General features: G+C 42.0%; 2 protein-coding genes across 2 annotated transcripts in view; both read left to right on the forward strand.

The window, feature by feature from the left end:
* On the forward strand, positions 1 to 18,926 carry LOC133950818 (protein prune homolog 2-like). The gene is made up of 7 exons (XM_062384954.1): positions 1 to 216; positions 7,228 to 7,329; positions 7,717 to 7,919; positions 8,200 to 8,366; positions 9,676 to 9,792; positions 10,767 to 10,855; positions 18,388 to 18,926. The coding sequence occupies exons 1-7, from the start codon at positions 178 to 180 to the stop codon at positions 18,550 to 18,552; spliced, it is 882 nt and encodes a 293-aa protein (XP_062240938.1). The 5' UTR covers positions 1 to 177; the 3' UTR covers positions 18,553 to 18,926.
* The window catches only part of LOC133933734 (protein prune homolog 2-like), a 16,435-nt gene continuing 10,182 nt past the window's right edge, over positions 18,857 to 25,109 (forward strand). Inside the window, exons 1-4 of the mRNA XM_062380930.1 lie at positions 18,857 to 18,895; positions 19,224 to 19,555; positions 19,690 to 21,220; positions 23,207 to 23,253. Coding sequence (XP_062236914.1) covers positions 18,857 to 18,895; positions 19,224 to 19,555; positions 19,690 to 21,220; positions 23,207 to 23,253 — 1,949 coding nt within the window. The remainder of the gene's footprint in view (positions 18,896 to 19,223; positions 19,556 to 19,689; positions 21,221 to 23,206; positions 23,254 to 25,109) is intronic.

The following is a 25,109-nucleotide window of genomic DNA, read 5'->3' on the forward strand; positions in this document are numbered from 1 at the left end:
GCGAAGAGTGGTGCAGTGCGAGCGCAGCGGGGGACTCGGGAGCCGAGAGAAAACACACACATACAAGCACGCACGCAAAAAACACACACACACACACACACACACAGACACACACATCAGCGGCCTGAACTCTATGGAGGGATCTGCAGCGACACCGTAGCGACGCAGCGGGCCGTCATGGAGGAGTATCTGCGGAGGGTCCACAGCAGACTGGGGGTGAGTGTGACAGTGTAATGAATGACGCTGCTGCTGCTGCTTGTTGCCACAGGCTGCGGTCCTGTTGCTGCAAAAAAACAGAAGAAGCTGTGCACGTACCCCCCCCCCCCCCCCCGCCCCCCTCCCTCCAAAGCACCTGTAGATTATGAGTAGTCTGGGTGAAGGCAGGAGCAGGAAGGCGTGTTCGACCCCTGAAAACACGAGCTTCTTGTGTTTGGAGGAACATCACATGGTGAATTTGAATGAGGGGATGGTTTGTAATGAGGAGGGGGGGGGGGGGGCGTGACATCAACAAGTTTAGCCAGGGGCTGTCGTTCCTCCCCCGGTATCTGGTTTCCTCTGCAGACACACGCATTAGATTCAGGGTTGAATATCTGTTCACACGCATTAAAAAACACCCTCATGCAAATACTAAACGACTGAAGCCTCTGTGCAGCTGTAGGGCTCACACTGTGTGTGTGATATGTTGTTGAACTGTATTCTTCGGAATTGTGTACAGACAACTTGCCTGCAGTGACACATTTGCACAGACCCCTTTGCCTTGAGGCCATGTGGCCCCTCAATCTGCTCTCTGTGCATGTGGCATAGTTGTGTTATAAGCTGTAGTGCATCGAACTTGGCACTAATGCACTTCATGCGTCTTTGCGTTTATTTTACTTTATGTTTGTTGGTTGGTTTGTATGTTTGAAAGCGATATGACAATATAGCAGCTTAATGGATTTCAGCGAAACTTGGGGGAAGAGAAGAACCCATTTTCAGACATGACCTGCTGATAAAGTCCAGAGAATTGGGCCCGGACTTAACCCAGAGTTTGCTTTTCACACATGCACAACGCAACGGGACGTTTTCGCAAACACAAAAGCAAAAAATCCGCAGACTTATTCAGGTGAGGCAGCAGACAGAGACAGGAAGTGACGTATTAATTCCACTGCGAGGATCACATGATTTTCTCGACAACACGCAGAAACCGATGTCGGCTTTTCTCGTCACAAACTCTCCTGACATCTTTGTCTGTCTCTTGTACGTGTATGACACCATTTTTTCACCGGGAGACATTTTTTTCCCCATTATTTTCTTCATTTTTGAGTCTGTCGTTTGTTATAATCACCCCCCCACACACACGCACACACTCGATCACTGTGAATCCAGCTGCTTTGTTCACACATAGGATTCTCCCGACCTTCTGCAGCCTTCGTACTAGAGGACCAGTTTAACAAGGGTTGAAACTCTGTTCACACACATAAGAAAAAGCATCATGCACCTATATAGAGCAAATGACTGTGCAACCACTGTGCAGCTGTAGGGCTCACAGACTTAGATATCTGGTTATACTGTTTTTTTTACATCCCTGGATTGTCTTTGTGTCACCTGCCAGGAGTGAATCATTACCACAGGCTTTTTTTACAATAAGCAGCCTTGAACTCATAACCCTGAGGCCATGTGGTCCTTGAATCTGCTCTTTGTGCTGCTGCTTGTTTAAATGAAATAGTTGTATTATTAGCTGTAGTGCATAGACCGTCTGTAAAAGGCTTTGAGCTGTAAACACATCCTCACTCCCACAAAGATTATTTGTGATGATCCAGTTTCCAGCTGATGTCGGCACTTGTGCACTTCCGGCGTTTTAAGCATTTACCTTATTCATCATTCATCACCATTTTTTTTACCTCATGCCTCACCTCGCTCTATTTGTTTGTTGGTTGGTTTGTTTGTTTGATTAAACACAAAAACTGAATGGATTTCCACCACACTTGGTAGAAAGTTGAGGTATGAGGTAAGGATGAGGCTTAGCGAATGACCAAATAAAGGTCGGCTTGGAACCGGATCAGCCGGGGGATCTAGCTTTTCTTTCTTTGATCAGAAATAGGTTTGTCTATATCTGGCGGCCGTAAGCCATTAATTAACAGTAATGATGCTGCAGTTTTTCTCATTGAGTTAACTTTGTCCTATTTTATATGCACAAAGGGGTGGGAAAACATGAACACACACACACACATATGCACACATGTGCACACACCTCCATACATGAACGTTTACTGTACTGTGCATCGAAACAAAGTGCAATCATATTAAATTATGTTTTTTTAAATGTCTCTACAGGCCATATGTTAAATTTTTCACAAGGTAAAAGGGAATATTCACCCCCAGACTAACTACCCCATGAAGACACACCCACTTCAATGTCAATTGAGTAGCAGTTCTGGAGCTTTCGATCATATCACATAGTCTTTTATAAGCAGATGGAGTTTGTCCAGTTGTCGGAATTGCGGATATTTCTTTGTAACTTTAAAAACAGATTGTCTTCATCATTCTCAACCCTGTGGCTGACAAAACAATGGGACTTTAAAGTTTTCTAAAGGCATAATCATTATTGAGAAACCAGACCCACTTCAAAGTTCATTTACTAGCTCTTCTGGAGCTTTTAATCATATCACATGTTCTTTATTGGCATATAAAAACTGTACGTTCAGGCACGTTCTGTGCATATATTGTCCGACCCGTGTCTGAACATTTCAAAGTCCAATGTTTACCACTCCTTGTCATAAAAGACATATGGGTGATGGTGGTTTATGGTCGAGAAAACTAAGAGAAACATGCTTCTGAATATGGAAAATTCTAAAATACGCCTGAAGAAAAGAATGTAAAGAAGTTGTGTATATATAACCAATATGCTATAATTCAGAATACACGCTTGTATTTGCTTTGTTCCTTGCCACAGTTCTCAAAATGTCCAGTTAATCCTTGCAAACATTTGTCCGTCAGCACGATGCAAACATACACACGACCAGCCGAGAGGGTGAGGACTTTTTATATCAGGTTGTACTTCACACAAACACAGTCAAAGCCACAGAGACAGAATCAGAGCAGCACATCCACAGATCAGAGCACAGCAGGGTAACTGAGTGATAAGGATGACAACTGATGAGTGTCATGGAGGTTACAGATTAACACACGTCACAATTATCAACCATTTCACGAACACAGATCCACTTTATCTTTCTCTCCCAGCTCTCCTTTATAAACGTTGATGACTCGCTCTTTTCCTGGCCACTCTCTGTCATGTTCCCGCTCTCCGTCTCTCTACTCTGGGGATGGCCCCCGTCCAGAACACCCATACTCATAATTGACCTGGCTCTTAGTGCTTACTGGACCTGTCTGTCTTTCTCTCTCTCTTTCTTTTTGCCTGTATATCTCACGATCCTCCACCCTCACATCATTTGGCATCGCGCTGAGCCAGTGTGCTGAGTAGACTTTTCAGCATCTGTCCTTCTGAGTCCACACACACACACACACACACACACACACATATAAAAGGGGTTTTAGGACTACTTTGCTTTTGGCACCTTGTGTTTTGTACCTAAATGTAATCATCTCTGACTTTATGTGTGTCTAGAATGTGCTAACATCCATTACTTTTCCACCCTTTAAATGTTTTCAACATCACAAAATTATTGATACATAAAACAAACTGCTCAATAAAAAAAAAGATTCCACGTTGGCTTCAATTTCAAGTTTTTCCAGGGATTAAAAGGAAGGTTGGCTTGAAAAGTGCAATAACTAAAAGCGAATTTATTAGCTTGAATTAACGGCAGACTGTGAATAAAGATTGGACGCTGCGTCTCCACAGCCGACAGTCTGTCTGGAGGTGATCTGGGGATGGAGCTGCAGTATTGACTTCCCACCGATACATGTGCTTGACCAATCACAAGACAGTCTCAGCTGTCAATCCTGATGTTTCCCCCGTTTCAAAAAACTTTTTAAAAACCAAACTTACCAGAAAAATTAACACATTTTACATATTATTTTTTTCGGTTTAAAATTACAAGGGGCAATGCTCATTGATAAAGATTTTTGTAGATGAGCCTGTTTAGCCATTCTAGCAAATCTTCATCTATAGCCACTGGGCAGGTGTGCCATGACCCAGCTGCTAACATGAAGGAGACTGGATTCATTACCTAAACTGCAGCAAGGGTTGTGTATCATTAAGGTTTCTGCCCATGCAGGTGCTAAATCAATTATCTAAAACTGACACTGAGTAACAGTTTCAGTGTTTAATACAGGAAAAACACTGTCTTCTGCAATATCCATTGTATGTTTCGCCGATAGCTGCAGCCATCACTGATGTAAACATTTAATGTTCGAGAATATATAGAACAAGCATGTGCATAACTGCCCCACATTTTTAATACAAGGAGCATTTACTGAAAGCTTGTAAATCTCATATCAGAGTGATGATTTGCCGAAAGTTTAAATTGAGGCAGCTGGTAGGGCTGCATCATTCACCAGATAATAAATCGTCATCTTGATTCACACCGATGTGTGATTTCTAATTTCTGACGATTCCGGCGCACTTTAATTAGAGACATCAGCTGCATCAAAAAGCGACAGATAAAAAAATAAAAAGATGGAATCTACAAGACCTCCCCCTACAGACACACAAAGAGTGAGAGAGTGAGAGAGAGAGAGAGAGAGAGAGAGAGAGAGAGAGAGAGAGAGAGAGAGAGCACTCAGATTGAAGGATATCAGATGGCCAACACACACACACACACTCCAATGTTCTCCTCTGCAGGAGAACAGGCACTGAGTGGCTTTTTCTCCTGCTAATGCATCACATCCTTTTCTCTGGCCAGTATTGATTTATTCTCGCTTCCCATGGACCCAGCTGCAGACCTCCTCCCCCTCTCCCCCTCTCTGTCACACACCTTCCACGTCTTTGCGTCACATCTTCAGTTTCTCTCATCTGACATCTTCCCCTCTTCTCCCCATCACATTATTTCACACACTTAGCCACCTGTTATTTCCTCTGCTCTCCTTCCTCCACCTTTTGAACGTCTGATTTATCAATCTGCGGCCCATGCGCTCTGTATTTAAGCCCTTTATTCTGAAGCGTATATTCTAACTCCCTTCTTCCTCCAATCCCATTTACTTTCTCATCCTCGCTCTAATCAACGGCCTCCAGTCTCGCTCCTCCCCTCCCTCTCAATAATTTGTTCTCTCACTTCTTCTCCCCTCATTTGCTTTATCTGTGTGGCCTGCTGGTGAGGCCCGATGAACCGAAACAAGACAGACGTCAATTTGTTCTACTATACATAATGACAGGTATTTTTTCCTCTAATGTTTGCATTTAGCTCCCGTACATTTAACAACAGACTCTGATTTAATATTTCAACAGGGTTGTTGAGCATTAGCCAAGTTTTCAGGTTGATATTCTCTGTTAGAGAAGAATAGTGAAAAAGACCATGTCTTGAATGATTTAACTTGATGACTACACATTCACACTGCAGCCAATCATTCTCTGATGCAAACTGTACTTTATCTCTTACAATGAGGTTATGTTTCACCCCTGGTTGCTTGTTTGCTGGTAGGTTGGTTGGTTTTTGTTTTTATTTGAACACCTGAACGGATTTCCACTTATTATATTATTTCTTCAATGTTGCGCTTGTTAAACGTTTTCTCCAATTTCTCAGGCAATAAATGCCTGGATCTTGATGAAGCTATCAACACATGTTTTGCATTGTGAATGCAATATCTCAAGAACACCTACAGGGAATTCTTTCATATTTGGTACAAACTATAACTTGGACTCACAGATAAACATATTCGAATTTGATGGTCAAAACACATTTTCTTGTAAACACCTTGCGAGAATTTCTTAAAATTTGGCTTGGATGTTCAGTTTTGACTCGGGATGATCTAATTAGATTTTGTTGGTTAAAAAATCAAAAATCAAGGCCATGGTGGCCTCATTGGACATGTTTTTGGCCTCTTGAAAATGACATGTCTTCTTCGAATTTTGACCAGTTGTCAATTGGACTTAAAGATGAACTGATTAGATGTCAGTGGTCAAAGGAAAAAGGTCACAATATCTTCACAACTGTTTGGCAAAGGCAAGCAACCATAGAATGCTAATTCTAGTTCTTTACAATAAAGATTTGCTATCATTAAAAAAACAGAGTGACTCCTATTTAATCAGACACTCTATCATTAGGACCTTGCTATCAGAGTTATTTTACCATGGCCACAAAGCCAGCGCTTCCTGTGTTAGCCAAGGTCAGAAAACGCTCAGAGGAAGGAGAACTTAGCTTGTGACCTGAAGTTTGCTGCTTTGTTTCCAGCTGCAAGAATCTAACCAAGCAGTATAAATAGTCTTCCTCCCCTCCACCGCTCGGTGCTCTCCCATCAGAGCACCCTACAAGTCCATTAAGATGAGCTACAGATAGACAAGATATTTATTGTCTCCACATTTCTCTTCTTGATTAATGGTGCAGGCTGCAGGGCAGGCTTGTGGTGAGTCAGCAAATCTGTTTTAGATGAAACAGATTGACACACACGCACACACACACACACAAAAAGAGCAGGCTCTCGATGGTGGTTGGTGATTTTGTTCCAATTTACCATCACTCATTGCACTTTCTACTTTTGCCATTAAGTGCAATTTATGATACCAAAGAGATGGTTTCATAAGATAATGATAAGCCATAATAAAATGTAGTACCACAAGTCTCAGTCAACAAATAAAGGAGCAAACTTAATTTTCTGCCTTTTTCACCCAGAGATGAATGTTTAATCTCTGTAATGGAGCCATCATTAATGTCCACTTAACATAAATGAGGATTGTTTGCCGGCTCTGTTTAGTAGAATTAATGAAACTCATCACTTCTCTGATAAAGCATGTTACTCTGAGCTAACGCTGAAGTTTCTCTGATCATTGTGCCTTTGCATTGTGCAAATTGAGCATTATATCTCTGCTAAAGCTTGCTGCACAATGGTATTATTATTAAGGTATTCATTTCAAAGTGCTGCAGTCATCTAACACAGTCACACGGTCTCAATGAGGTCCAGCTGATACAGTTACATCAACTATCACATCAAACAACAGTCCCTAGCTGGATGTTGGAAAACAAACAGATCGAGTGTCACTGGATCCTGTCTCGCCGAGGACATTTAGAAATGAAAAGGCCTTTGAGCTGCAGACGCACTTGCCCTGTTCCTCATGTTTGTGTTTGTTTCCAGGCAGGTGCATCAGAGGCTCCCGTCCATGCTGTCTTAGGTGGGCCGAGGCCAGATGTTGACACTGTGGCCGCAACACTGTGCTTAGCCCTGCACCTCAGCCAGGTATCGTGAGTTTAAAAACTTCCATCGGTAATGTCGTCATAATTATTTTTACCAAAATACTATCGCAATTTCTTTGTTATTTTAGATTTTTCAATGTTTTTTATTGATGAGACCATAAACAGTGAAGTGGCAGTATGGTGTCAATAATGCACCAAATAAAATTAATTAAACAAATTTGATATATAATTCAATTTTATTTATAAAACCACGTTTAAAGCAAACAGATTGGACAAAAGTACTGTAGAGTAAAATAGCATTAAGGGAAATACAGTATACAGTAAACAAAGATATTTTCACAATAGTGGTATATTAGAAAGATATGACCACCACAACATCATCTTTCGTGATTATTACTGTCCTTGTAATTTGTGTGTTTGTGTAATCCAGAAGGAAGCGTCAGGCGGACTGTGTCTGCCTGTGTTGTGCGGCCGGCGGTGTAATGCCGTGCTGCCCGAGGACACAGTGAAGTATCTGCAGAGGGTGAACATTTGTGAGAGTTTGCTACTGTGGAGAGACGATGTGGACCTGGTGACGCTTCATTACACCGGAAAACTCTCACTCACTCTGCTGAGGGATGGCCTTCTAGATAGGTAAACACACACACACACACACACACACACACATGCATTTTACAAACATATCCAGATACAGTGGATTCTGGCTGAGAAGACTGTATTTATGTATGTATTTAAGTATGTGTAGAGTATCTTTGGAAGTGTATTTCAGGCCTGCGTGTGTTCATCCCTCATGACCCGAAGGGGGGTTGAATTAATGCAAATGCATCACAATCATCGCTTTTCCCCCTGCAGCCATCCATAACACCTGCACCCCCCCCCCCCCCCCCCCCCCCCCGTCTTCTCACCCTCGTAGCTCTGAGTACCTCGCTCTGGAGTCAGACGTCCTGCGTGTGGTCCTGCGCGACGGGCAGCAGGACTCAGGGGATGATGGGGCATCGTTCGCGGTGACAACGGTCGCCAGGGAGATTCGTCAAGAGGCAGCGGAGCACATCGGAGCAGCGCTGGGGAAGACTCTTGGAGGTGAGGAGGCGAAGGCGGGCCCCTCCCCAGTAGAGGGGGGTAATGGGGCGATGAAGGAGGACACACACAAATCCCCTGACATGACTCGCTTAACACTCACCAGGAGAGATGGAGCAAGAGAGAGATAAGGGGTCGTGGATGTGAGTGAGGCAGAAAGACACACAGAGTCACATAAGGGGAGTCTTTTTTATAATAGTTTGTTTGTTTTCTAATCAAACAAGATTTTTATTTAAATAAATCAGTAAATGTTTGAAAGGGATGGAAACCATTAAGAGAGAAACCAAAACTATGTTTATGTTGCTATACTGTAAGTATGAGAGTTAAAACTGTGTGTGTGTGTGTGTGTGTGTGTGTGTGTGTGTGTGTGTGTGTGTGTGTGTGAGTGTGTGTGTGTGTGTGTGTGTGTGTGTGTGTGTGTGTGTGTGTGTGTGTGTGTGTGTGTACTCCAGTTGTCGGTGTTAGGCAGCTGTGTAAAGGTTGGTCAGAGACGTGACTGATCTCTGTTCAATAACTCTCTGCTGGTTCTCCTCTGTGCCGTCCCTTATGGTGATTCACAGAGACGCTACAGGAAAAGGGGATTAAGTTGAATGGAGCGAGAGGAGATAAGGAGCAAAGAAATGTGCAGAGACAGGAAGTGAAAGATTATTAGAGCAGGAGAATGATGTACCGTGGTCCAGTTCTCATAGCTCCATTGGAGATTTGTTGGGACAGTGCATTTTCAGGTTCATTGAGTCCTGGAGCGGTTGGAAAGTAAATTATTATTATATTTACTAGCGACCAGTGGAAACTAGTGAGCTAAACTGTGTGCAGTTATGCTGCTCATTTAGTTCATTCAGTTGTATATTGTGTTTTCTTTTATTTATAATTTCTGTACTTTACGTTATAAAACATTTATGGATACTCTTGGAATTATCAAGCTTCAATTATATTCCTTTGTCATAGATGCCAATAAATGCACCAATTTATCTGTATGGGAAATGTTTTCCCCCCTTATATCGGTATCGGCCCCTAAAAAACCTATCAATGTAATGCTTTACATTTTTTAACTGTTTTCTTGAGAAATAAGAGAGAAGGGCATCAATTCATAATCATTATTTATCGATTACTGCTCAGCAATAAAGTGACTCAGTAATTATTGACTTTTGTTTATCAGCTCCTGAAAAGTAGAGGTAACTGGGCTCTGTAAAAAAAAAAAAAAGTAGAGTCTCTACAGATCTATCTGTGTCAATAAATTATGAGACTAATTATTACTTGTACTTATAATTGATACAATTGCTAGATACACTGATATGTGTTCATGTGTCTACAGAGGCGCTGCGGCTGCAAAATGAAGCTCTGCAGATCAAACATGGCCGTCACTCACCACAGCTGGAGGAGCTCTGGAGATCCTTGGAGCAGCCGAGTGAAGTCACCGCAGCTCAGTCGGGTGAGGCGAACCTACGCCGTGCGGAATTGCACACACGTTGAGAAGTTGGGCTTGAATTGAAGGCAGACGGGTTCACATGTAGCGGAGATAGTTGGGATCACTTTTGATAATGAACTGATGCAAGTCAATAAAGATGTTAATGATTCTGCAGTTATCTCTATCGACCTCGTCATACTATCGCGCAGTTAGGCTTTAAAGTAAATAACAGACATGACAGCAGCAGGAGAAGCATTGACTCTAATAGACCTTTAATAGCAGACATTCTGTGATAGCAGACACTCAACTGGGCTGTATTAAAACTTAGCTGTAGCAGTTAATTTAAAAAACAGGCTAAGGATTCAAGAGGAAGTCTCTTAGTTTTACTGACATATAGTCTTTGGGGGAATTACCTTTTAGGCCACAAAGGACTTTTTTGTTGCAATACTGGAAGTAGCCACTGGATCAAATGACCTGTGAGGGCCCATTCACACTTAAACTGTTCGCAAATACATAATAAGCAAACTTTCGCCTCCTGTTCACTTCCAATCTGTGCAAATGAGGAGGTGAATAAAACATTTGCTTCCTGTGTTAGAGTTAGGGTTACCCCATGGAACACATTAACGGAATGGACCCATGACAATGTTAAAAGTCTCCAAAATCACCAAACTATAAAAAATATGGTCAATATCACCCAAAAATAAAAAGTTTCGCATCAAGTGCAACAAAGCTATGAGAAGAAGATCTAATTAGGCAAGTGAAAACACTGTGGGTGTGTAGCAGACACATTTTACTCAAATTATGCCTCTCACCAGTGATCGGTAAAAGTTCAACATAACCCTTGTGTTTTGCTCAGTGGCACTGAATCAAAGTATCCCAATATCCTTTCTACTACCTCTCACTTCTTTTTCTCTCTGTCCTGAAATTGTCGTATATCCTTTTTTTTGTGTGTGTTTTATATAACTGTCAGTTTGTCTGTGTGTACTGATGGGATGTAGACTTGGAGCAGCTGTTGACTACAGAGCTGAAGGAGTTTTCTGATGGAGAGATGACCGTAGCACTGACTTCACTCACTACAGATCAGGAGGTGAGATTTCTTTTTTTAATGGTAAAATAAGGTTAAAGGGCCTGATTCCATTTAATTCCAGTTCAATTCTGAACACAATTATGTTCATAACATATTTATTGCGCAGAAATCAATAAACCACTGAAATAAAAACAACAAAAAAACAACATGAGAAAGTGATTTCAACAGTGGATTAACCTACCAACTACTTCCAAACCCATCTGTCTGTCTGTCTTTCTGTCCACAATCTCTCAAACTGTTCCTCTTACATGTGAACTGTAAACTGTCCAGGAAGGGGCAGTGCTGAGTTTGGTCAAACCGGGTCAAACCGCAGGTCAAAATCTCTGCCGGATAAACTTGATTATTTAACTATTTCTATTTCACCATATTGGACTGAGACACAGACACACAGCACACAGGTGCTGATATTTGTCATGGTAACAATATTCATATCATTAATTTCCTAATTGGCAATTTGTCTCCAAAGTAAAAGCACACCGTTCGTTTAGTTGCTCTAATGCTTTATATTAGAGCTCAATTAGATCTTTTAATTATAAAAAGGTGAACTTGGGTCTTAAAGATTGAGTCGATAAACCAGGTAAATTTAACACAAAGTTTTTCTTATTTCACTCTGCGCCATAGCCTTAATAAAAAGCTTTGCAAACAATGTCCAGCACACAAACAATAAAAAAAGTGAGCATATTGTAGAACTGTTTAAAGACGACTCACTAATGACAACAAATAATTGTCAGGGCTTTGACACAGGCAGAACAAACAGCCCATTCCTAACAGGCTGGTTTAGAACAGACACAAGTTAAATGTAATTTGGACCCAGTGGTGCCGGGCGAAACAACTCCTGTAATGTTCAAATTAACTTATCTGAAGCTGATGATGATGAATCATGTTAAATGGGTCAGAGTTTCAGGTTTAAAGACCCATTTGATGTCAGTTACATTAAAAGACAATTTACAGCCTCATTAAATAGGGTTAAATGTATTTTATGTGAAATTTCTAACCACATGACTTCAATTAAAAATATGAATGTATATAAATCCTACACTTGACATATAAAGATAAGTGCGCTTAAAATTTTAGTTAATTAATACACTTAATACCTCAATTAATGGTCTCATTAGCCAGATTATTTTTTACAATATATCATGCTAATTATATTGAAGTATTATTCAGTGCACTTTCTTCTGTTAATTGTTTTGAAAGTAGCTGATGAAAACTTATAAAGTCTTTTGAAAGAGAGATAGAAGAGAAAGAAAACTTTAACCTCGACCATAAAACGATGCTTTTTTTTTTTTTTAAAGTTACTTTTGATGCCTTTCGTGTCACACCTGCGCTGTGTGATTGTGTAGAAGTGTTCTTATGCAAGTACAGGAGCCCCTCTGATGTTGTGATGTTCTGCATTTGGATGAGATGCAGATGGAGGCCTGAGAGCCTCAGACACAACCAGGTATCCTCCCCACTGATATCCTGAGATCCAACACACACACACACACACACACAGACACACACACACAAATGTATGCAAATGCTCACAGAAATTTGTGCTTTTGGGAAATGTTTGTGTTAACTTCACTATCTTTCTTTCCATGACTTCCACTCTGTCTCTCTCTCTCTCTCTCTCTCACACACACACACACAACACACACACACACACACACACACACACACACACACACACACACACACACACACACACAGAGGGCGCTTCACGCCTTTAGGCCTACCCCTTGCTTTTCTCCCTTCTGCAACTTCTAATGTGACCCCTCCCTACATGCACAAAATACCCCCCCCCCCCCCAAAAAAAAAAGAAAGAGAGAAAAAACAAGAAACTGAAAACAATAACATTTATTATTTCTTTGATATCTCCCTCTCACTTCCAGAGCCCATTTTTCTTTGCGGCTGCCTAGTGTGCAGTATTAGGCTATGTGTAAAATAAATGATGTCTGTAGCCGTGGGGGTATGGCTCTGCCTCCCCCAGAAAACTACCTAACGTCCAAGGAACATTAAACACCCAGATCCTCGTTTAGCGAATAAATAACCATTCATTTGAATGGCTTTGTCTGTGTGTGCGCGCCGGACTTTCTGTGCATATTTTACCAGCGCTGAGCCGACATGCTGGGTATCGAGAGAGAGAGAGACAGAGAGACAGAGACTAAGAGAGAGAGAGAGAGAGAACAAGAGAGAGGGCCCATTAGAGACTTAATATAGAATAAATGGCCAGGGGCCTGTGTGTCGCCAGCGGACCCTCCAACTCCACAGCGTCATGGTGGGTTACTAATGACCTGAGATCGGGCTCCAAAATGAACTCCTTATATGCATGTCATTTGCAGTGTGTATATATTTATATATTATTTTTTAATTGTGTTTGAAAAGAGAGTAAAACGGTATCAGAGTATCATTCATTGAGGGGGCTTAGGGAAGTTCTGCCTTAAATGATTCTTTTCCAGAAAACTAAATAAATTAGATTCAATTAGCCTTTAATGGTTTATGTGTAATGTGTTTGTCAAAGTGTGTGTGTTTTGTGTGTGTGTGGTGGCAGTTAAAGAGGACGGAGTTAGATTTTGGGGTGAAACAATTCTGGCTTTGACTGTCTAGTTAGCAGAAGAAAAAGCTTCAGAGTGTGCGTGGTCTAATGATATGGACATATCGTATAGACTGACTAATGCATTTTCGTGTATTGTATAAACATACATTAGTCAGTCTGTGTGCTCCCCTATTATGGCAGAGAGAAGTGAAAATGAATGGAGTTTCATTGTTTGAAGAAACACAACATTTCCAATGCATTGTTAGCAGCACTTTGTTGGCTGTCATCACAGAAGTCAATAGGGGTCAGCTGCCTTGCTCAAGGGCACAAAGACATCACGCAGCATCACCTGTAGCTGGGAGAAACTCGACAAAAGCTCAGTTGATGTAATAAAAGATAGATAGGTTGGGTTTTGGGTTCTTCTTGGTGACATACAAGGTCTGGTGCAGCACTAACACGCAGCTCAAATCAATAAACGCAAAAAAACACTAAATGTCAGTGAGTGTGTGTTTGTGTATCAGAGGTTTTCATGGCTCAGTAATTAGCGCTGGCAGATGAAGCTTTGGTCGGATGAGGGGTTGTCATGCTGTGGGGTTGATGAACTGTAGGAAGGACAGGAGCCTGCAGACACACACACACACACACACAACCACTATTACAATACATCATTTGTTTTAGAGTTCTTTGTTTCTTCTCTCTAGACAGTATAAATCGTAAAGGTTGAAAAGCATATGAAGTTTTCCATTTGGTTTAAACTCTGATATGAGCAGACACTTTTTTTTTTCTCTGTGTGGGAAACAATTTTGTTGATTTTTTTTCATACATGTTACCAATATTTTGGATTTTGTTGGTTGTGTTTCGTTTTCTTTGATTAAGTTGTGTGCTGCTGATGTAGAATTGTTTGGGTAATTCTATTTGTGCACATGTTTGCTTGTCCATCTCTGCGTCTGAGGTTTGCTTTTGGTTTCCACGTCGGCGACGTTGATTGCCTCAAATGGGTTGTGTGTTCACAGTCCTCCGGCCCTTTCTGTTTGTTTATGCAGGGCCAGTTTATCCCTACACCACTTGCACAAATAATTATGGTCGCTAATGAAGGGGCCCGCAGCCACAGCACTCGCTAAATGCCTTTCTGATGAGAGGCACTAGGAGACAGCAGGTGCAGGGTGGGCCTCCCAGGGACTAAGATTGAAGACCAGGGAGCCAGGGTGCCCCGCCCCTCCACCCCTCTATCTTTCTGTCCCTCCCTGACTTCCTGGTTCTCTCGTTCATGCTACGCAGTGATTCCCTTTTTAAAATATTTATACTGTAGCCACATCAAACTGAGAGATGATTCAAATATTCCCCCTTATAAATCTGCATACATAAACACTTGCTGATGGTTCGTCGTTACTCTGTTCGCTGTTGTTTTTGTTAGCGGGGCACAAAGAAACATATCTCTTTTGTCTGGAACTTGACACATTTTAGAATTCACTGTACACACACAAATGTGCCATCTAAACAAGTTAAGGAAACCACTGCACAGGAAAGTCATCACTCTGTATCTTTACTAACTTTGCGCTGATGGTTCTTCTTCATCATCATCTCTTCGGAAACATTCATTGTTTCTCTTCCTTCATTTCCATCGTCCCCCTGTGGCTTCCTCAGGCTTTGAGGGCAAACAAACAAACAAAACAAAACATTTATAGACTCAGCGCTCGCATCTTGGCCCCAAAATCCCTGCACTTAGAGCTGAGTGAATGAAGCATGCCAAGAAGGCCCATATGAGAGCGACAGACAGAAAGACATTTGAGCTTCTTTCTCTACAAAACTTTTACACCCCGCCCTCCCCTTTTCCTTCCAAAACTTCATAAGCACTGTGTGTGTGTGTGTGTGTGTGTTTGTGTGTGTGCGCGCTCCTGAGAGTAGAGCTGTTGGTTTGTGAGCAAATGCGTGTCCGTGTTGTATATGCTATATATTGCACATGTGTGCGTGTGCGTGCACATTGGCAGGCGTGTGTTTGAGCTGGGTGGTGTCAGCTCGCTCCTTGCCACCCCATTTGCTGTAGCTGTACCGCTGTGATCACAGACAGATGTATAAATCAAACCTCGCTTGATGGATTCATCAGGGTGGTGAAACGATCGCCTGAGAAGAACTCGCAACTCTCTTAGCGTTCTGTGTTCTGACGGAAAGGGTATGCAAAGAGCCTAAATGGATGAACGCTTGATTAATTCTTTGCCGGAGATGTTGGCGACAGCAGGAAATGTGTTTTTGCTTTGACTGTGTTTGCACGGGAATTTGCGCGCGCGGGGCGTGAGTTATGAGGCCTGAGTTTTGTACCTAAGGCTATTGTGCATAATGATGGCAGGTTGGGAGAACTGCAAGCAGCCGCTAAAGACTTGCTACCTGTGGAGCAAAGACAACCAAAGAGAGAGAGGGAGGGTGTGTGTGAGAGTGTGTGTTTGTGTGTGTGTGTGTGTGTGTGTGTGTGTGTGTGTGTGTGTGTGTGTGTGTGAAGATTGGAGCCGAGTGGGAGAAAGATGAAAAGTGAGGCAAACAGGTGATGGAGAAAAAGGATACAACAGAAAAAGGACAAGATGTAAAATGCAATTCAGACTGAAGAGACATTAATTCCATTCATGAGGTGACACCAGACATTTTATCAACTGACTTCAATCATTCTTGGTCACGGGTTAATATTATCAAGATATATAGCAGTACAGCATTTTTTATCTGTAGTCACATCTTGAAGTAACAAAAAACTGAATCTTCTTTGCAATGAATAGGCTAAAAAATCACGTTGACCAAGGTTTAAAGGATATCATTGAATAAGAATAAGCTGTCATATCACCACACCTCAAAAACTAAAAAGTTCCCTGATCAAAAAGAAAAAGTTTAATACTGACACTATCACCATCTAAATAATTTTTTTTTGTCACAGACTTACTGGTGTTTTTCCGTCTTTCTATTGTGAAGAAAATGTTGTTGTTTTTTTATTATGTTTTAAATATTTCCTACATTGTGTTTTTGTTGCTTTTTCTCTTATTGTTTGATGGAAACTCAGAACACTTGTAAGATATTTGATTTGGATCTTATACTCTTTTTTTCTCAATAAAAAAATTATTCAATGAAATGAAATACAGTCCATAAGGGATATAACTTCTGCATCAGTAAAACGTTGCATCCTTCAAATATGACTTCATACTAACTACTTACTCGATGTGGCTTTTCTCCACTGAAAACAGTCATACTGCTCAATAATGTTGGGCTTTTAGATTTTTCTGTACCTCATTTGTTCTTTAATGACAAAATATACCAATATTGATCTTGTGTCAAAGTTAATAGAAAGAATCCAAAGCAACTCTGTTTATGTCTAAAGAAAGCTCAGGATATGAGACGCAGGTTTCCCGCGTCCAGATCCGAAGGCTCTTGGAAACAGTTAGCAAGTGGATTTTTATAGCCAACATGTTGGTAATTTATAAGAAGAGGCAATCTGTTTATCTGGAGGTGGCAGAGAGACAGAGGAAGAGGAGGGGCAGGCAATATGAGTAGTAATTTACTCAGTTAAGAGCCAAATGGCAGACAGACTGTCGCCCTGCGTGTTATCGCGGAGATTTGCACTCTGCTCATTTTCTGACAATGTTTGTGCGTGTGTGTGTTTGTGTGTGTGTGTGTGTGTGTGTGTGTGTGTGAGTGCATACTGTATGCACGCAGCTGGGTGGTAGTTTCAGAGTATTTGCATCATTTTAACATTTCTGTTTAAATTGTACTGTAAATCTTGAAGACTTTATTGCCTTACCAGAACTCGTATGTATACATACAGATTACACTATAGACGGATAGTGGGTTATTGTGTGTATCTTCATGTGTTAAGGCTTCATGCGCTTTCGCTCGTGTGTTAAGTGAGTGAATATGTGTGTTTTAACGAATCTTGGGAGGCTTCATTGCACTCATCAGGATATCAGTGTTGAGAAATGGCGGTGTCGGAGAAGTTGGCAGTTGTGTGTGTGTGTGTGAGGATTGATGAGCCAGAGTATGACAGCAGCCATATTGTGGGGAGAGAGAAAAGGATGAAGGGGTGGTGGGAGGAACAGGAGGAGGAGTATTGTAGCCCCCTCATCCTCACAGGTTAATATTGACACAGCCTGGGCAGATACAGCGCCTGAATTGCTCATCAATCATTTTCAATGGACCCACACAAACATGGGCTCAAGCAGAGAGAAGGACCACACACACTGTACAACGCAGAAAAAGAAGATATGCACATTCAGATGTCAAGTAGATCATTGGACTTTTTGAATTCTGAATTCTGAAAAGGATGTTTTCACACGTTCTCACACACAACTTCCACTGATCATTTTCCATTAACTGTTTTTTTTAAAGTTCTACTTAAATAAGCACCCGAACATTGTTGAGAACTTCCCAAAGCAAACAGTTGTACAACAGATTTAGATTAATCAAGCAAATATGTTTTCAAACTTTATGCATAACCCTGCATTGCAAATTATGGCTGCCATAATTTTGCGGTTAATCATTTCAGAGAGAAAGAAAAAAACAAGTTCCCTTGACAAACAAAACAATTAATTAATGCAACTTTCCATCCATCAATCACTGTGAGTGTCGTTGAATTACCATAATCTGTGCATGGTGGCTGTTTTAAGAGCAAACAGTTAATTTTCAGACAATAAATCACAAAGTGTCTCTCTACCCCTCTGTGCGTTCTGACAGCTCCGTCTCTCATTGCTACTGATGAAGGCTGACTTCAACCACTTCAGCTTCACTGAAACAAAATTCAATCATATGCTCGGTAAAAGGCGGGGGTCCAACAAAGTTTCTCGTAAAGCTGTAATCAAAGTGGTACAAATCGCTTATTAGACTATTGTAGTAAATCTAATTGCTTTTTAAAAAAATGTTTTCATTTAATGAAGTAAGTTTAAAAAAAATTGCAAATCACAGGAACCGTCTTACTCATTTCAGATGTTGACCCCCCTCCTGATTTTGTTTTTCTTTCTTTTGTGTTTTTTTTTCTCTCCTTCAGCACTGGCATAGTTATGTGGCTGGGCTGAAATCCTTCAGTCAGCGCCTTGGCCTCGACAGTCTGGTGGTTCTCCTGTCCAGCAATGATACAGTTCATCATCTCTGCCAGCAGGTGGCTGTCTACTCAAACGACACAGATATCCTAAGCCAGGTAATTCAGCCTTGAGTTAACAGTGACACACAAGACAAGCTTTGGAAGAGCCAGTTCTTTTTCAGTGTTGTGGTTACTGGTATTTTATTAAAGAAATGTCTCTTTTCAATGGTTTATTTTTAGATTTTCTTTTTTAAATCCTAACTGAATATATTCCATACATTTTTTTGCTAATTTTTAATGTCAAAAAGTGTATGAGAATGTTATCCCAGGTTGTATGCACTGGGGGACCCCCTTCAAGTGGCCAGCTGTTGTTTATCTTACTGGATATTGACAACCATCATGGCAAGAAGGCAGGTTTTGATGAGGTGCTGGAAAAATGGGGGAAATATGCTATTTCTCTACGTTCAGATTACGGGTAAGGACACATGTTGATGGTTACTAGCACACAGCAGCTTATCTCATCCTCTCTTATCACTTGAAATGGCCGCTACTACAACATTTGGCATGATACTGGAACCAAGAAACGCAGGCCCATATTTGTTTTTCTTTTGGGATTTAGTATAATTTTGTTATTACAATGATTCACTTTATTTCACTTATTAAAATGTGTTGTTTGTTATTTTGATATGTTGGTAATTATAGAAACAATTATGAAATCGTTTTTTGACCAATGAAACATTATTTAATGTATACACTGCAAACAAATATTTTGTATAAGAAAGATGAAATGGCTCTGATTGCAGATCTGCTTTGAGTTGGAAGACTCCTCCAGCTGGTCTCTTTCTGGTGAACTGGAGGCTCTGGAGAATCTCCAGGTTTACCACATCCCTATAAACACCTCCTCGTCCCATGGTACTCCTCCTCTGCTGGAGGAGGAAATCCAGACCATCCTCAAGGACTTTGTGGACCGACGCAGCTCTGTATTGGCTTGCCATCCCAGCAGTCGGACCTCTTCCACGGAGGGAGTAGCAGGCAGTGTGGAGTTCTCCCAGGGATCATCTGGTATCAATGACATGGATGCCTCTGACATAGAGAGGGCAGAGGGAGGCAGTGCAGATGTGGTGGCAATAGCAAGGTATTAAATGCATTCCTTCTTATTGTCAGTAGAAGTCGTCAAAACAAGCTATTTGAGATAATTTATTATTTATCATGATTTGGGGCAAAAATTGGCCCAATGCAATAACAGCGTTGTTTCTTCTCTGTATATAGGGTGATGGCAGATGGTGAGGAGGACACAGGAGGTGTAGGAATCAGTGCTTGTAGCGAGCTAGTGAGCCCTGACAGCGGTTTGACCACTATCCGCAGCAGCCGCTCCTCCAAAGAGAGTTCAGTGTTCCTTAGTGATGACAGTCCAGTCGGTGAGGTTATAGCAGGAGGTGGTCCAGCAGCTGGGTCAGGAGGACTGCTACTGAGAAACCCCTCTCCCCTGGGGTTGTTGTCGCTCTCCCCTCCTGTCCCACTTGAGAGGAGGAAGCAGCGCTGTGGCAAAAATAAGACTGACAACTTTGACCTCTTTAGTTTTGACCCACTACACAGCAGTGACCCCTCTTTGTCAGCAGGAGTGGAACTGTCCAATTCTGAAGTAAGAGGAGATGGGGGATTAAAAGGACTAGCAGGGGTCTCCAACTTATCTGAACTTGAAGAACTGAGTTTCCTGGATTTCTCTAGTGATAGTAGACATTCTTCAATTGACCACCATGGTCAAATCCATGGGAATGAGATGATTGACACTGTGGTTCCTCCAACCCCAGTCAACAGCCTGGCTGGTAGCTGCCCACCCAACAGTTGCGCGATCAGGTTCTTCCCAGAAGATGTAGCTGAAAGGATTAATGGCCTACAGCGGAAGGACAGTATGTCATCGTCCTTGTCAGAGACCTGGGATGAACTTTGCTTTGACACACAAGGAGCACTGTCCTCAAGTGATAATAATGCCTCGACTAGGACCAAGGAATACGAGAGCCCACCGAATATTGTAGAGGACGTTGGACTTAAAGAGTCGATCGCTGAAAGAGAAAGCAAGGAGGAAATCTTAAAGAATCTCCACCAGAGGCCAAAGAGCCTTCAACCTCAGCTTAGTCTGGTCGGTGGGCAGACCGACTCAAATGAGAACTGGAACACAGATGCTGTACTGAAGGAACTGTGGAACCCTGTTACCTTGGCTGATCTGCAATTGACACCACCAGAGGAGGAGGGAACTAGAAAATGGAAAGCTGGTTTTATTGGAGCGAAAACAAAGACAACTTCTGTGTCAAGAAAGAGAGCAATCCTAAATACTTTAACACCAGACACATCTAAAGAAGAAGATGAAGGAGTCCATGGTAAAAAGGACGACAGAAAGATGGAGTTGTTAGACTTCTGGACTTACTCTGCTGAAAAGGGATTTCTTAAATCTGATAGTGGAACCACCACGTCTTACCCCGATTCACTTGATATGTGGAATATGACAATCCGGGATGACAGTCTATCACCTCTCACAACCCCTGACAACCTGTCTGAAAACTCTGGTTCTTTCTGTGGGGTGAACCGTAGTGTTGTGGGTGGTTCATCCACGGAAAGTCCACCAGGAGTCTGTGATGGTGGAATGGAGATGTGGAACACCACCATACAGGAAGACAGCTCTTCCACTGTAACAAGCCCCGAAGGACCTGACAATGGAAAGGAACTCATGGGATCACCGGATGCCAGTGATTCTCCAGAGACTCGTGCAGGAAAAGAGTCAGAAGAAGAAAAAAACATAGAGGTGGGGAACGATACGAGGAAAGTAATTAGTCATACACCTGAGGAAGTGAAGTGGAGAGGTCATGAGCACAACGTGAGAATAGTCATAGAAGCTGCAGAGAGTATAGTACAGGCTGAAGAAACTGGGGGGGATGAAATGCAGAACTTAGGATCTGAAGATTCAGAAAAAGAAACTTCCCCACACCTAGAAACAATCATGTGGGACTTACCTGTTCCTGGCATGGTAAACTCCAACTCAGAATATGACAATGTAGGAGCTGGTCAGTGGAGCCAGACATCCTCTCCTGAGACCTATGCTTGCCCCGTAGTGGACATGATACAGCTTGAGGGGCAGTCTAGCCCTTTTATAGCAGTGACAAATCCTATTCAGACAGACGAGACACACGATCAATCCAAGAAGGCTATTACCATAGGAAAAAGAGCAGTGATTTCAAATAAAGAACAGCCAGTTAGCCGTGTGTTCTTATTTGACGGAACTAGTGGGGGAAGTTCAATTGAGAGTGAATATGACAACAAAGCAAAAGGAGGATCAGTAGAGGCTGATTGGGCAGAGCAACCCAGTGATTATTCCCCCTTTTTTTTGGTGGACTATTCGTCTGCCACTCAGCAAAATTCCGCCAATTTTTTTTCAAGCCAAGGAGAAACTGCTGGGACTCAAATCCAGACTGACCAATCACTGTCCTCGAGTTATGTGAATTGGGACAGCTCAGAATCTGCCTCATTATCAAATGCTCTGTCAATCACAGTGGATCCCGATGAAGATGGGACTGCTACTGAATTCCAAAGGGAGTCCAACAAAGAGAACAATGGAGATGTGGATAGCAAAATTATTAGCTCCAGCTCCAGTTGGAAGAGGGACACATTGAAATGTAGCCCTGACAGCCTTCACTCAGGTAGTCGAGACGAAGCCAGGTCCAATTCAGACGGAGATTCATCCTCAGGCCTAGAAATGGAATACATCGTTGTGTCAGGCACAGTAAAAGAAGCGGAGAGAGAGTGGCATGACAGGCCTAAACAGGGAGACAAGCAAACCAAAGGAACAGGGAAGTTCATGGAGACATTTAGCACGCTTTTCCATGCTGCCACAGTGCTGCAAACCCAGGTCCAAGGTGCACATAGGGAGCATCAGGAGAAGACGGAACAAAGAAGGCAAAGTCAAAACACACATATGGAGCAAATTCAAGCTGCCTTACCCACTAATCACGATCTTGATAATACGACTGAGCATCACATGGTGTCAGAAAGTCCCAGCCAATCAAAAGTTATCTCAGAAGCTTTTCATCAGTCTCATTCAAGCCCAAAAGGCTGCAGTCAAACACAGGTAGGAGAAGGAAACTATGACGAAAAGTCAAGCAGCGTGGCCAGAAGTGTGTCTCCCTCATTGAGATATCCGTCAGATAACTTCCTGAAAGCCAGGGAAGAAGTTTATGTCCACTCACAGATCTCAATGGAAGATTCCGATGAGGGTGGACAGTCGCCCTCTGCACCTCCACTATGTCCACCCTCTTTGGGAGATTTTCAAGACTGGGGGGGTCAGTTAGTGAGACAGGGCATACCGCAAGCACCATCTGAAATACAATCGCCTGTACTTAGCAACAGCTCAGTGTCCCATCCCAGCTCTTTAGCTAGTACCCCATTTAGTGAATTTGGGATTTCTACTGACAGAGGACTTGGATTACCATTTTCTGGAGATTTGATGGAAGAAGAGAATGATGAGGAAGAGCAGGAGGAGGAAGCAGATATGGACCACACTACCCTGACCAAATGCACTCCAGAAGTACAGGATGAGAGGGAAGACAGACAACAGTTAGAATCTTGTGATTTGTTAAGTTTCACTGAAGAGCTGAGCAGAGGTTCATTGTTTCAACAAACTAATTTTCAAACACTTGAGATGAAGCAGGGCAGGTTGCTTCAGGACACGGGGGATTGCTATAATGGACAACCTGTAAGGACTGTTGATCATGATGAATGTTTATCTGACCAACAGACTGGAAGCCACGAAGCATCTCAAGATGGCTACTCACTTGTTTTAAGGTAAGCAACACTGCTCAACTCATATGTTTTGTCCTAAGCTCTATGCTACTCTACTTCACATTTATAACAATTTCAATTTAAGGCTATGACTTTTTCCATAACTCAAGTTCCATCATAAAATGACACTCAATTAATTCAATTGGAATACCCCACATGTCAGATGAGTTTGAATACTTCACACTCTCATCTGCCTCTTCCACTTCAACACGCTGCTACTCTGATACTTTGCTGATGGGATTGTCTGCATGAAGTAGCTTTGCTGGCTAGTGTCCTCAGTTTTCTCAACTAAACAGCAGGACATGTCTTACTTTACTGATTGGTCAGGAGGGCAGGTCAACCTGATAGTGAGCACCCTCTGTTGGATTATGGTATATTCTATATCGCCAGGAGGTCGATGTTGTTGTTGAAGTTGTTGATGATGAAGGAAGGAATCCGCAGACCCAGTACTTTCAGTATAACAAAGTTTATTACAGTAAATTACAGGTCGGGACGGGCATCTAGATACCCGGAGACACACAAGCCAATAGTGAAATCTATCTTGCCGGGGTCTTACACACATTTATATAGTGAGGTCGGTTCCGCTCATGACTTCAGGTAAATTACGTTCCCAATGGGATTTCTGACTAAAGAAGGGCATGTTTTTGTGTCTGAAGATGAAGACACATTGGTTAAGAACATTCCTTCTACACCCATCCATTAGCTGGTCAGAGATAATTCCCTATGTCAAAGATCATCCCAAATAGGGAGAGAACAAATAAGATAAACATCTGGAGGAATCCCTGAGCCTGTCTGAGAGTCCAGAAGATAGGCATCATAAATGTAAGCCTGTCATTATGTTTTAAACACATGCCGAAATGGTTTATTCTAGCGACTCAGGATCAAGAAGCAAACTACTTTAGACTGACTAATGCGCCTCAAGACAATTTTTTCAATTTTTTAACGGGTCATTCCAGTTCGAACATGAACTTAACCCTGCCACATTCAAATGAATGCTTTACTGCCCTAGTTCAAATACGTAAAAATTAATAACATATAAATGTTTTTATATATTTGTATAAAAAGACAAGAAAATTACACCAAGCTCTTCTCTTAAAAGGTTTGTCAACCCAAAGTACAATTACATTTCTCATAGACTAGTTTACTGTAAATATAGTGAATAGTATTTATTTCTTTGCAGATACTTTTGGTTTGATTTTAAAACGTTCTGCCTCCAGCCCAATATACTGTGAGTGAAGGCTGTTTTGCTTGTGCTGATAGGCCACAGTTAAACATGCTAAAGTTCCAGCATTCGTTTTTTTCTTTACAACGTTTTTTGTGTTCTCAGAATTAGTGAATGAACAGGCCTGTGCACACGTATGCCTGTCCCACGCACACACACACACACGCACACACACACACACACACACACACACACACACACACACACACACACACACACACACACACACACAGTTCTCTGCTGGGGTTTTGAGTTTCTGCAGTTTTCTCAATCAAGTCTGTGTGTCAGAGGAATATTAGAATTGCTGAACAGACTGTTGGAATGAAGCTAGAGGCCCTCCTGAGGAAATAAGTTTGTGTGTGTGAGTGTGTGTTTCATATGTTCAACAGCAAGCTTCCATCCACACCTCTCTGTGTGTGTTTATAAATCTGTTTATGCCTCATTGAATATGCATTACCTGCCTCATTACAGCTGGAGCCCCACCACAGCTAATGAACACAGCTCCCCTAGCTCTCTTACAAGGTGTTGGTGTGAGTGTCTGCATGCAAACCTGTGTGTGTGCTTGTGCTTTGTTAATATCTAGTGTATCAGAGAAGAAAAGTTTGTCCTTGCGGCTTAAACTAAACATTGGTAAAGA

The sequence above is a fragment of the Platichthys flesus genome, chromosome 3 (assembly GCF_949316205.1).
Source record: "Platichthys flesus chromosome 3, fPlaFle2.1, whole genome shotgun sequence".
NCBI lineage: Eukaryota > Metazoa > Chordata > Actinopteri > Pleuronectiformes > Pleuronectidae > Platichthys > Platichthys flesus.

Bases quoted from the DNA above. Each gene is read 5' to 3' on its own strand.
- LOC133950818 (XM_062384954.1), top strand. From the start codon at position 178: ATGGAGGAGTATCTGCGGAGGGTCCACAGCAGACTGGGG. The intron at 8,367-9,675 runs GTGAGGAGGCGA...ATGTGTCTACAG, and splicing joins GCTGGGGAAGACTCTTGGAG to AGGCGCTGCGGCTGCAAAAT. The intron at 9,793-10,766 runs GTGAGGCGAACC...GATGGGATGTAG, and splicing joins AGTCACCGCAGCTCAGTCGG to ACTTGGAGCAGCTGTTGACT.